At 38.3% G+C, this 14,889-nt stretch overlaps 1 protein-coding gene across 1 annotated transcript in view; it reads right to left on the minus strand.

Moving 5' to 3' along the window:
• Positions 1 to 14,889, minus strand: part of ITSN2 (intersectin 2) — a 3,295,579-nt gene that overhangs the window by 146,475 nt on the left and 3,134,215 nt on the right. The window contains exon 34 of the mRNA XM_044063555.1: positions 5,053 to 5,135. Coding sequence (XP_043919490.1) covers positions 5,053 to 5,135 — 83 coding nt within the window. The remainder of the gene's footprint in view (positions 1 to 5,052; positions 5,136 to 14,889) is intronic.

A 14,889-nucleotide genomic window follows, 5' to 3' on the forward strand; every position in this document is an offset into this window, starting at 1 on the left:
TCCCTCCACTTTGACCTTTTTAAAGCCCCAATTCCAGCTGAAGAAAAGCAACCCCAAGATACTGCCACCACAATGCTTCATCATGGGGGTAGTGTTCCTTCTGTTGATGAGAAGTGTTGTTTTTGCGCCAAACGTACCATTTGGAATTCTGGACAAAAAGTTCAACCTTGGACTCATCAGACCATAACACATTTTCCCACATGCTTTTGGGAGACCTGATGTATTGTTTTGCAAATTTTAGCCAGGTCTGGATGTTTTGCTGTGTAAGAAAAGGCTTCTGTCTTGCAACCCTACCCTATTATTCCAGTCATATTGAGAATATGTGAGATTGTTGTCACATGTAGTACACAACCAGTACTTGCCAGAATTTCCTGCAGCTCCTTCAATGTTGCTGTACGTCTCTTGACAGCCTCCCTTATCAGTTTTCATCTTGCCTTTTCATCAATTTTGGGGGGACGTCTAGTTCTTTGCTATGTCACTGTTGTTCCATATTTCCTCCAATTTTTGATGACTGTCCTTAAACTGCACTGGTAGAGAAAATCTTTCAATGGGTTCAATCCAAACTAAACTTTAATCACCTCAGAAAGATGGGTTCTGAACAGCAAAAAATAAACAATGTTTATTATTATTATTGTTTATGAGTTGAATGGGACTCTACCAGCTCATTCTCCTCTGCAGTGCTGGAGAACCTATGGGCATAACCTAAGTCAATGACAGCCAAACAGGCTGTAGATACAGATCTACCAGCAGAATATGAAAGCAGGTTCTACTCTTGACTTTTCCTGGTGTTAAAGAAAAAAAAAGCAGAGTATGTGGTTCATTTCACTTTTGAATTTAAGAGACTTCAGCCTTCACATCAGTTATGTGAAATTTTACATGGTCACCCATCAAGCCAAGAAACCAATAATCCCAAACGCTTTTTTAGTGGCACTAACCACAGAATGGATGTCCATTAGCAAAAAAACACCTGGAAACCATACAGGTATCTTCTGAAATTTGCTGTGGGGGGACAGCATTTCAAATAAGTAGTGTTAACATTTGGCTTTCATTCTATTCCAAGGTTCTTCTAAAAAAATGTAAACCATTGTACAAGAGAACCCCAGCAGTGCAATTTATTAAGTTTCTCAACTAATACTAGTTACTAATGGCTCTCACTCAGGAATTTCTGACTACTGTACAGTCTGTGATTTTCCATGGAGACAGTCACTTGGAGTCGTCAACTGTTAAAACACTTTCTACTTCCTGTGCAGTGCATCCCCAATTTAGTCAGATGATTCTGGACAGATCCCACAGGCATGCCATTATCCTGTCAGAGGGTCAAGAACCCAAGGAACTGGCCTTAGGGAATATAACAGAGGTAGGTATAGATCTGAATCCTGTTGTGCCTTCAATGCTAATGACAACAATCCTGTTCTCAGTTTCACTTTCTACTTTCAGGTCTTGCAATGGAAAAAAATCACTGCCAGTAGTCAGACAGTCATTGTTTCTTTTCTAAGCTCATCCTTGTTTCACAATCCTGTTACTATTAAGTAGGATGCTGAGTTGCAGGTCAAAACCTACAAATGGAATTTCCTTTTTAAGATTCCCTTCTCAGACTCTGTACTCCATCGTCCAAACGCTACTTGAGTCCACTTTGGATCTAACCTTCACCAGGGTTTTGGGAACTAACTGAAGAAGCACCTCTTTAAATGCTTCCTTATACTGAGAGCAGTATTTCTGGCTATACAGGATATGGAAATAATCAGATGCACAGATGTCTCATTTTTGTGAGGTCTGATAAACATGGACTAAACCAAAAAGCAGAGTGATGCTTACACCCCTTCATTCTAGAAGGACTTGGTTATGATGGTGGTCTATGTTCCTGGAGAGTCAAATGCTTTGTTATGACACCTTGATCTGCAACATGAGCTCAGTTCTAGAGCCCTTAGTTACTTTGGAACAGTGTTCAAGCAATCTTTTGTCAGAGAAACTGCCTCTTAACTGACCTTTCCTCACTCTATGAAAAAGTGTAATCCAAGTTCTGCTTCCTTTTGCAAGGAATGGTTTGGATGGTAGAAATGTTCTAGACAGACTGGGAGATATTTCTCTATACACTTTCATCATTCTCACTGAACTTCAAGTTGATGACCTAGTACCAAGAAGAAATTTAGGGGTCATTATCATTGCCCTGTGTTGCACAAAAGAAGTCTAATTTACACCAGTAATCACACAGCAACTGGGTTGCCTGTGCATGAAGACTCAGTAACATCAACAATGCAAATTCAGAGAGACGGTGCAGGTCTTAGAAGCTGCTAAGAAGCCTTCCATGCCAAGCACCTAGAAGACTAGAGGACCCAGAGGAAAATAGTGTAAAATATGGATTAACTTATAATCTCCCTCCTTAATATGCTGATTTTCATATCTACTTAAATTAATTGAAGTACCTGCTTAACAAAGGCATCAGTATCAAGTATCATGGTACACATTTCATCCTTTTTTGTATACCATTATGTGGGCAGGAAGGTAGCACTCTTGCACAACAGAAAAAGATGGAACACTTACTAAAGGAGATCCTTCACCACTGACCGCAACTCTCCTAGTAGGAATGCTTAACTCAAAAACACCAGGCAATCGGTTTCTTCTATTTTTCATACATCTATTCAAATTTTAGAGTCTACCATGTGAAGCTGTCTTCTAGCTTAAACAGCTTTTCTAGGACATTTTCCTGTTTCACCTCAAATTATGCCACTTTTTGCTTCATGCTGGACTCTTCCTTCGAAGTTCTCTATGTTGCATCTTGATGCTTAGAAAAAAGCTTCTTCTAGTTCCTCCAGTCTTTTGCTTGTTTTCATGCAGCTGTCTAATGTACCACTTATTTTGAATACTTCATAGTACCTTTTACTAATTTTATCTCCTGGGCTGAACCTGTAAATAGCAGAGAAAGACTAGTATTTTACCTTGATTAAAAAAACAAACTCCACCTTGGGACCTAAACTTCATGACTATATATACTTGTACATGTGGTTTTCAAAGTGTCTGGCTTGATGGACCGGATGCTTGCGTCCTGGAAGATGGTCTTTTACCTACCTACCAGCTTCATAAATTTCAAAGTTCCAAGCTCTTATGTTTAGAGTCCCCAATTATTTATTTTTTTTACGAGAGAGAGATCTCCCTGTCTCTCTTTATATATATATATATATATATATATATATATATATATATAGATATACACACACACACACATACATCATGACCAGCTACACTGACACCAAGAATATCAATGTTGAAATGTCAACTCAACTAACACTGCCATGTTCTGCACATGCTTCAGAGATTATCCTGGAGAAGAGTAAACCAAATACAAGTGTTTTTGCGGGGGGGACGACTCCTATGCTCCACCCATCCCCTACACCTCTGTTAATTATATATATATATATATATATATATATATACTAACTCCAAGATCGCACAATCACCAAGGAAAGGGAATGTTCCCTTATCTGGTGTGCCATCCGTCCTCTGAGCCAGTGATCAAGGAGCCTCAATTCTCACCACTGACACTAGTGGGGAATGTTCACTGATAAAAAAAGAGAGAGACAGTATTTTCAGATGCAGCTCTCTGTGGCAAGTACACTTTCCCTTAAGAGCACACAGGGAATCCACACTCTAATCCTGGGACTGGGCTTTATCTCCAGGCCCCAGACAAGACTTCCCACTGACACAGCTATAGAGTTGAGTCCTTAGCTGGGTGTTCCAAGCCCAGTCCTCCACCACACTCTCTGTAAAATCAGTGCTCTCAGTGTCTCTGTTCAAAGTAGCTGGCACACACTCACTCTGAGATTTGATTTTCACACACACACATATATACACACACACACACACACACACACACACACACACACACACACACACACACACATACACACACACACACACCTGGGAAAGACTGACACAGTTTACCCTCTTTGTCACCTCCATCCAGTCTATAAGGTAGACACACTGCCACCAGAACACCCAAAGCCAGCTACTCTAAGGATCTTACCAGGGTACCCAATTACTCTTAGTAAAATTTATACTTATACAAATAGTAGTGGTAACCAAGCAGCAATGCTTTCAGGAACATAGTGCCACTAAATAAATCCACATGCTCTCAAAAATTAAATATTTTCTAAATGACCAGCATCAGTGAAAGGTATGGATATATTTTATAATAAATAATTCAAAACAAAACATGAAAATCTAAATATCTGCTTACAATAAACACCAGAGTCAATTCACAGGAAATATAAAAATTAACACAAATGGAAAGACACAGACAGATACAAAAAAAAAAAAACATTTAGCTAATCTCACTATATTTTCCTATCTGACTGAAGAATTACTGTTCCCTAGTTACTTACTAAAGCAAGGCAAGATGAAGTGGATGAGTGTCTTGCATCAGTTCCAGAAACAGAGTACATCTCCCACTAGTATTCAAATACAACTTTGGTGCTGGCTACAGAATAACATCACATCTTGTCAACTGACTCTGTGGTTCCCACTTCCCACACTACCCCCTCACTATCAAATGAGCCAGGATTTGGCACAGATGTGTTACAATACACACACACAGAACTTTGCTAAGGCTTAATACAGCATCTGGAAGCTATAATCCAATTCCAACACATATTTCAGGAACATATTAACTAAGGAGAATGTAGAAAAGTCTGACTTTTACTTCCATACTTATGTATAATTATGTAGTAAACAGGGCTTTGGACTTCTGCATGCATGCAGCTCCTGTCTGTTGTGTAGCATAGTCTCAATGGGCATATTTTTTTCTGTTTTTAGTAGCTCAGTTTGTCAGACAGCTTTGCATCAAATGTTTACCTGTTAATCATTAACGAGTCGGATACAGACGATGCTACAACAGAAACATGAGTGACTGCTGGCTCACAATGTCAAAATTCTTAACAGACTCAGGACTGCTACACATACATGACAACTAGTCTTAATCCACCCATGCATATCAAAACAAGAAATCAAAAGGTAAAAAGCAGAGCAGTACAAATGTTTACATTAATACACACACACCTTGATAAAGCTTCTCTCGTTTCTTCTTTTCTGTTTCAATAAATGTTTCTGAAGCTGCTTTAATCTTCTGGACCCAAGCAGTTCTACAAAAAAAATATAAGTAATTTAATAAATAAGATATTCATTTTAATCACATACATGCATAGTTCTCAACACATCCAAAATGTGGAACAAATGAGCAAAATGTGGAACACACTACTAGCAACTTCTAGGAAGCTCAAAGGATGGTTAGGATATGTTAAATCATGTTTCTAAAATATTCTTTTGAATTAATCTGATTCAGTATTATTTATGATGGATATCCACTTAAAAATTCTTATCACTGAATGTGACAGACCTTTCCAATCTAGAGCTGTGATGAACATGTTCTGTGAAAGAAGCCCATGGGATATATACAAATGACCCCTTAAGGACATCAAGTGTTTTGGCTACATGGCTTCTGAATGTCCATGAATTATAAACTTTATCTTTTTAAATCTTTATGGATGTGTTTGGGCCAATAAAGCCAAACCCCACTAGCTGTGGCGAGGAGGTTTAAGGTATCACACAGTGAAAACTCTAGCTTGGCCAGTTTTTTCTTGCAGTTATACAAACATGTAGATCAAGGTTAGAAGATGGTAGATGGGAAGTTATGGAAGGGATAAGTTTACTAGTAATGTTAACCTATGCAGAAGAGAAGGAGAAGTAACAATATGTGATGTGGCTAAGGCATTTGATACAGTCCAAAAAATAATGTTATATCTCTTCAGTATTACAGCTATTATACATTCTTAGTGCTCTTGTTTTATATATTGTGTTACTTATGACTGGCAGTATATATTAAGTAGAAATGGAAAGGAAAGAAAGGTATAAAAAAATAATGAAAAACTATTATATTAATCCTTGGGAAAAGTGGGGGGAGGTAAATACAAGAAAGCAATAACGAAAAGGCAGAAAAGTCTTGATTTTTTTTTTTTTTTTGTAACAAATGATTTTTTTTGTGGCATTTACTACTGGACACACTGCCAGTGATAAGTAACACAATATATAAAACAAGAGAAATAAGAATGTATAATAGCTCTAATACTGAAGAGGGCTAACATTACTTTTTGGACTGTAAGAAAAACAAAGTTTTTGGACATTACTCAAAGATGTTTATGACTGGAACACTGATATGGACATGGTCTTGTATGGGAAATATAAGGTTGGGAGTGAAAAAGAAAGTGAAAATGGGACATTTTACTTACTGCTATTTTCTGTTCATGGAAAAGAAGATGTGAAGAATTTCTGTATAACAAAAAAAAAGATGACAAGGAAGCAATATGTGATATAAAGAAATGGTTATGGTGGAAAAGATTTGAGATGAAATGGGTTTTACAAGTATTTAGGAAGGTAAACATGTAAAGTGCTTTACTGTGATGTACAAACTATTATGTACAGTATAAACATAATGAATGTGTAAATAATGAAAGAAAGATGGAAAAATGTTTATATGATAAAACAACCCCTCCTCCTTTCGACAGATGGGGGATCTTTTACAAACACCAGAACTACCACCAATTCAAGCAGATGGGGCTCACGTCTAACCTCTCATCTGAAGGACAGCAAACACGGGAGTGCAGCTTCTCTCTTGTGTTACACTGTAGTGTCAGCAATCTATCTACCTGGTGTAAGAATGGATAGTGTGCTACCTTTTGTACCACTGATTCTGAATTACTTACTAGACTACTGACCTCAGGGGGACTTTTTTCAACACAGCAATGCTTCTAAAGGTGAGAATCAAACCCTGTACCCTGCATCTCAGAGGTAACCATCTTAACCATTATACCAACCCCCAACAATATGTTAAAGATATTTAATAGTTTTCCTTTTCTTGAGGTGGGAAAATAAAATATGATAACACTCAGATATAAATTTAGAGGATACCGCTAACCCAGAAAGAAAATGCAGTGTGTTGAGAGATATGGCTATATAATGACACTGGATGCAAAGACCTTACATAAAAGAGAGCAAACAGGTTGTCAATAACAAACATCACCACACTATATCTGTCTCACTCAATATGTAGACCAAAAACACAAACCTACTTATGCTGAGCTCTTAAAAGTAACCTATAAATTTTACAAAGGTCTCCTAAATGTAGCCCAAGAAACAAATACCCTGAGCAACCATGCAAACACTCAACTCAGACAGAACCTATCATGAAACAAACATCTACGATTCTCAGTTTCTCAATTCAAAAGCCCATAAAGAAAATCACAGCACCATCCGACATCTTAGTCACAGGTGGCTCCACAGCAAGACATACTGATGCACCACTCACCAGGCAATGCAAGGAAAGAGTAACAGTCATCTGCCTGTCGGAAGTCAGGATTCACCACATCACAAATGTACTCAAGTCCTTGAACCAGAATACAGACATGACACACAGTAATGTGGGAGTAAATGACTTGAGACATACCTTCCATGACTATATGAATAGACAGACATGATGGAACTCTCGAAACATGTATCAGACACAGGTATAAATCTAGCTTTGTGCACCATTCTACCATCACCAAGACTGATGCCACAATACAAATGCATTTCAACAATTGGTTTAGTTTGTGGTGTCATTCAAAGGGGGTCCAAAAATTATCAGCCTGGGAGGAGCTGGCAGTCCAAACTGCATCGCCAGAAATGGCTTGAACCTATCTCCCCAATGCTTTCAAATTGGCCAAAACCTTATCCAACCCCATAATGCTTTTGTTAGGCAATGTCAGCCTCCAAAACCATCCAACATAGCAAATAGAATCCAGATAAAAAAAAAGCTGTTTTGCTACTCAATGCTAGGAACCTTAACAGAAAATTCCGCTCCCTACAGGCATGCCTTATCCTGGAATGTATTGATATATGCATTGTCAGAGAGACTGGTACAAGTCCACAGAGAGTACCCCATCAGTGCAAGGCCACACTGCTTACCATGCATTCAGTTCTACCACACTAGGTGAGGGCACTAAAGGCGGAGGCATCTTTACATTCATTAAACAAAGTCCCATGTCCAGACTTGTTAGAAAGAATAATGCCCTGGGCCTCGTCCACATCCAATTTACCATTAATAAACCCCATATAACATCACAGCCAATGAGAGGACCCCCTCTATGTTCCCTCTGGCCCATACCTCCTGCCTGATGAGTACAAGGTCCTTACGCACCAAATTAAACAGCATTCTCCTATGGGACTACACCTACCCCTCTATAATTTGGGAGACTTATACATCAATCAAAAAGTATACCCATAGATTTCTAGACTTCATTAATACAAATTCTCTGGACCAGTTAATCCAAATCCCAACTAGGTGGCAACAAAATTTTGGACTTGGTCCTTACCAATATGGGACAGCTCTGTTTCATTCCAGCTGTAACTCCCTCTCTAGTAAAGTCTGACCATAAATCAGTCACATTCACTGCAAAACAAGACCAGAAGTACCTTCCAATAACTCAGTATTCAGAGAGCATACTAAGGCTAATCTATTTAAACTGAGTGATGGCCTGGCTAAATTCAATATCCCCTTCCATGATGATGACCCCCATTGCATATTCTGTATCCTTTACTGTCAAATTATGCGCTCACATAAATTACTACAAATCGACAGCTGTTCCCCTCCAAAGTAAATACAATGCCACATCTAAAAACAAAACTCTTTTGTGTAACCAAAATAAAAACAGGCTCTCTACAAAAGGAGAAAAAAAATCTCAAGAAGGTTACTGAAGTGGACTTCCTAGATGGCTGCACAGTGAGTCACAGCTTGTTTCTAGCTCTCCCAGTCTGAAAACAGAAACTCAGCAGAGAAGGCCAGTAAACTTGTGTTTATGGGTAAATTTCAGTAAGTGCACTGCCTGGATGCCCAGAATAAAGAAACCCAGAAGACCTGGAAAAATCATCTATAAAAAGTGAGGAAGAAACACTGCCAGGGGGGAGTTCTGCAGCTGTTCAGCAAAAAATAATGCAACCTTCAGACATGACTTCCAATAACCTACAGGAAGATATGACACAACTGCATACAGACCTGGTTAACATAACAAACACTGGTACAGTATATCAATACAAACAACAAAAGGCTGGAACAAATGGATGAAGCTTTAAATAGATATTCAGATGAGATGATAAAGCTGCAAACATCAGATGCTGAAATGAAGAAAAGGCTGGGTGAATACGAGACTGCTCAGGAAGAGATGATTCAAAAAATAGTAGAATAAGTGGACAGAGCATGTAGAGAAAAACTGAGATTTTCAGCTATACCCGAGAAGCTGGAAGGAACAGACTGCATTAACGTTATGAAAGCACAAATAAGCAACTGGACTGGTATTCCACAGCAGGAACTGTTAGTTGAATTGGCACATTGTGTGTATGCTCCCAACCTAGCCATAAGAAAGCAACCTAGACCTATAATAGTAAGGATGCAATCCTGCCAGCAGAAGGAATTGATTTTAACAAAACTGTGGAAGGAGGACAAAATACTGAAAATGAGAGCTAGCAGGGCATTTGTGGATAATGATTACTCATTGTACACCAGGCAAAAGAGAAGTAAACTCATTGCACTATTCAGAAAATGTCGAGAGACAGGTGTGAGATTCAAACTGCTGTGTCCAGGTGTCTTCAAGGTATTCTTCCCTGGAGGGACAAAATCATTTTTGGTGAAATGCATGCTAAGGAGGAAATATAAAAGTCTGTCAAAAAAAATTGAGCTGTGAAACAGAAGGAGATTCTGCTTCTTGTTCTTCGGGTAATAAAGACCACAGAGAGACTGTACCTGTGAAAACTTTTCCAGTATTTCAACAGAAAATGTTGGAGAGAATGAAGAGAGCATGAGAGTGGACTATAAATGGTGAGAGTACATTGGAAATGAAGCAGAGACAGGATCTGGGTGATGGAGAAGAGCAGTAATAAAATCAGTAACTTAATATGGGATTACAATGCAATAATTATATTTGTGATATATGAAAGAACAAGAAAATCTGTAAATATTGGACTTTTTCAAAATGTTTGAAGTGTGGAAGACTCTAAAGTATATGCCCTACTCGGTACCTGTCAAATCTTCGAACGCTCAAAATTTCAAACGTTACATAGTCGAGACCAAACGTTCGAAATTTTGAGTGCAAGAAGGCAGACTTTCAACGGCACGGTATGGTGCAGATAGGGAGAACTTCCCTTTTCTGCACTGAAGTGCAGTGTCGGAGTTGGTATATTTAAGTTTGGGGGTGCAGGGGGGCTTGACCCCCTGCCTACACTGTTGGTGTTTTTTTTTCTGTGTTTTCTTTCTTTTTTTTTTTTTTTAATGTTCGAACATTTGGTCTCGACCATGTAATGTCCGACATTTTGGATGTTCGAACATTTAACATAGACCCACCCTACTTTATGTCATTAATGTTCAGAAAAATGCTTTGGGGAGGGGAAGAGAGGGGAGAACACAACCTGTAGGTAAACACTTTCTTTTCTTAATAGTACTGTATTTGTGGTATATGGATTCTTTGTATGCTATTTTTAACTGTAATGGGGATTATAAAAAGGTGTTGTTTTTCTATTTCTCTCCTCTTCTTTTTTCCTTCTTGTACAATTTTGAGAAATATAGTCAATGCACTGATCAAAAAAACAAAGGGAGTCTGGTTAAAAAAGGCATTGCAAAGTTCAAATTAATGTTTTTTTTCATTCTTGCATGGATAAATGACTGATTAAGGACCTTTGTCTTAAGAGAGAGAGCAAATAAATGAAAAAGAATATACAAAGTATACTAAATAGCATTTCTGCAGCTGGTCCTGATGTCTCCATAAGGCAATCTGATACAGAAAAACTGAATACAATCTGGTGGAAGGGGACTGGCTGAGGGGAAAAAAAGGACAGAGACACTGGCTAGGACATAATGCTCTCTGAAAACAATCAGGGGTTTTCCCAGGTGTGACAGGTTTAAAGATGATGCAAAACCCCAATTAGACCTGAAGAAAAGTTTTCTCAGTTTAAAATGGATGGGAATATTAATATAAACAGGTGTTTTTTTCTTTTTCACCACTCTCTCTTTTTCTTTGTTCAGTTTTAAGAAATGTAGTCACTGCAATGACAGATAAAGGAGGAGGGGAGGAGATGGGAAGGGTCTGGTTAAGAGTGTGTGACAAAAGAATAATCAGTGTGGTTTTTCCCATGCTTGTGAATGGGTTAAAACCCTAAGTGTTATCCAGTAACACACTTATTACAAAGCATGTAAATTAAAAAGAATATTGAATATTGTAAGTTTTTTTTCCTGATAAACAAGGTACCCTTAGCAGTTTTGTGTCTGGTTTGCATGTCACTAAAAGACAATTTGATAAAGAGAATTGGCTTGGAGAAAGTGCTTCCTGAAAGTATTCAAGTGTTTTCTCAACTGCGAAAGCTATAAAGACATATAAAATTAAATAGCACTTCTAGTAGCACAGGCTGTACCATGTGTCTTAGCATGACTAACCTTTCTTTTTGGTTAACTTTAGCCTGTGTATCTATCAACTTAGAACTATTCTTATTTAAAGATGTACATAGTTTTGTGTGTTATTAAATTAATAGGTTTTAGGAAGGTTTTTTTGGGGGTTGTTTGTTCTGTTTGAGGGCTTTCAAAAAAAAAAAGCTATGTAAATGTGTATATGACAAGAAACAACTATATAAAAGACCAACCTGCTGAACACTATATACATGCAACATAAAAGTTGGAACTAGACACTTAACAAAAAAGCAGTTATACATAAAAGGTGATAATAATAACTATATAAGAAAATGATGCTTTCTGTAATGTCTTTCAATCTGAATAAAAATAAATTGCAGTATCTGTAGGTTAACTGACACTTTTATTAACAAAACAATGACTTCAGTTAGCGCTTTCGTCTTCCTTCACTCAGAGACTTCTTCAGACTAAAATTCATTGTTAATTACATATATTAAATACCCATAATTAGGTTACATCACTCTTTCAATATGAAACATAAAAAAGAGTAGTGAATATATTTAAAAAAATGTAGCATGCAAATAGCTATGCTACAGGAGACGCACCTGGAAAGAACTGAACATACAAATTTGATAAAGAATTTTTTCAGGATGGTTATTCAGCGGAATATCTGGGGCAAAGGAAAAGAGGAGTACTTATATTCATTGCAAGATGAGCTCCAATAGTGACAGAAGAGGAATAAAGATAATATTGGAAGATGCATACTACTAAGGGGCTACTGGCTAGGGAGAAGGATTACACTGGTGTACATTTACATCCCCCTTAAAACTGCTATAATGGAGCTTAAGAAAATTCTGGGAGAAATAATCAGCTTTCAGCAAGGAATATTACTTATAGGTGGAGATTGGAACTTGGTTTGCAACAGTGAAAATGTGTCTGGGGGTCATAGAAGGGAAAATATGACAGAGGACGATAGATTGTTGAAGAAACTTATGAAAATGTTTGACACAGAAGATGTGAATTCAGTACTAGGAGTTCAGAGTGAATTTACATATTACTCACAGATATAAAAACTGGGCTAGGTTAGATAGATTTTATATCTCCTAGGAACATGTGCATTTACTTGATTGAAGGTCTTGAAACACACCCAATAACTATTTCAGATCATGCTCCAATAATAACCAAAATAAAAACGCAAGGTGATGAAACAAAAATGAGACACTGGTGCTTCCCACCTATCAGATGAAGAGAGGAAGTGGAGAAATGGGTTTTGGAATTAATTCGGGAGCTACTAGAGAAGATAGAATTTTCTTCTAAAAACATAGCTAGGGAGTAGGATAAAATTAGAGTAGAGGTGAAAACTAGGGTGGAAATGAAAGAGAAATCCCTACTTCTCAAGATGGGTTGCCAACTGGCTCACTGACAGAACCCACACTGTAAAAGTTGCAGACTCCAAATCTGACCTCAAAGCAGTGACAGGTGGAGTACCATAGGGTTCCGTCCTGGGACCTCTCCAGTTTGGTATCTACTTCTCTGAAGTACAGGCTAACACAGAAGGCCTCTGGCTAACAAAGTTCGCAGATGACTGCAAACTATGAGTCATAGTCAAGTCCCCAAATGATGTGGACATCTTACAGAAGGGCCTTGCTGAGACAGATGCCTGGTATCAGAGCCATGGCCTCAAGCTCAATGCCAAAAAGTGCAGTGTCATCCCCTTTGGTAAAAACTGTACCATGAACTACCACATAGGCAGCAATCTATTTAACACCGAATGTGTGATAAGAGACCTTGGGACCCAGGTGGACAGTAGTCTCTCCTTTGATAGTCACATTGTCACAGTAGTCAGGAAGTCCTTCTACGTGGCACACCTCATCATAAAAGGGCTCTCATCCAGGAAAAAAGAGGTCATTGTTCCTCTCTACTCGACACTCATTAGACCCATTATAGAGTACAACGCCCCTTTCGGAATGTACCTCACAAGTCATCTGCAGCAGCTGGAAAGGCCACAGAAGTACCTCACAAAAAAGATTACTGGCCTCAAACAAATGCCCTACACTGACCGTCTCAAAAAACTCCAGCTTTACTCCATAGCATATCGCCTACTCCGAGGTGATCTCTGCCTAACATATAAAGCTATGTCAAACCCAGAGCTGTTGGACATGCTACACCTAAAGAAATCCCAATCCCTCCGAGCTACACGCTCTATGGACCTAAACCCTTGTCACCACAATAAACAGGACATGATGCAGGGATAGATTCCTGTCCCAGAGACTTCCCATACTCTGGAACATGCTACCCATCTATGTCAAGCAAAGTTCTTCATTAGCACTCTTCAAGAAAAATCTTGATGAGTGGCTGGGAAATAGGAAATACACCCCGGGGATCACTTCTGTGTCTCTGCTCGACAGTGGCACAGGAAAATAACTTTCTTGGGTGGCGTAAGCCAGGGAACCTTGTTGGCTAGGCTTAAGTAGGCCCTTGGGCCGATAGCCTAGTACCTACCTATGAAATACGGTTATACAGTAACTAGAATTATTTGGAGGTACTGACAAATGTTAAAGTACTGCAAAATACGGGGAATATCTCAGAAGAAAAGGAGTAACTGCAGAATGGGAAACAGAAGATACGGTATTACTTCAACAATATGCACAAATTTATAAAGACTGCTGTTAAGCAACTGTTTTTTGATAATTCTAGATTACAAAAACTTTTAGCACAACAACTCAGGAAACAGAAAATGGAAAGGGATGTCATCAAGCTTAGGGAACCTATAACAAGGAAGATAACAACAGACCATGTAGAAGTATTAGAAATATTTCGAAAATTTTATAAAAGTTTCTATAAAGCAGAGAAATATGGAAATCAAGAAAAGGTACAAATGGAAATGTTTATGAAATAATTTAATATGTCCAGGTTAGAGGTAGATGAGGCTCACTTACTAACAGTTAGGATAGGAAGGGATGAGATAAAAATGGCTTTGTATAACCAATCTACAGGAAAGTCCCCAGGAATAGATGGTATTCCTGTGGAAGTTTGGAAGTTAGGAGGGGAAAAAAACTGATAAAGCTCTGGAAGGTGTTGTTTAACAGTATTTTAAGAGGAAGGGAAGTACCAGCATCCTGGAAGAAGGCGGTGGTAATGGTAATACCTAAAGGGGGAAAAGATACATCGGATCCAGCTACATTCAGGCCCATTTCAATACTAAACCATGATTATAAAGTGTTTAATGTCTATAATGGCTAAAAGAATGGCAAAAGTGATACCAAAATTGATAGCCATGGATTAGTGTGGTTTTATGGAGGGGAGGCAAACATTTGACAATATTAAAAAAACATTGATGATCCAGATGGAAGCAGAATGTAAGAAAATACCTCTTTTATTGGTGGGTCTTGATGCAGAGAAAGCATTTGACA

This window comes from Protopterus annectens, chromosome 2.part1, assembly GCF_019279795.1.
Source record: "Protopterus annectens isolate FY-2018-M chromosome 2.part1, PAN1.0, whole genome shotgun sequence".
In the NCBI taxonomy this organism is placed as follows: Eukaryota; Metazoa; Chordata; order Ceratodontiformes; family Protopteridae; genus Protopterus; species Protopterus annectens.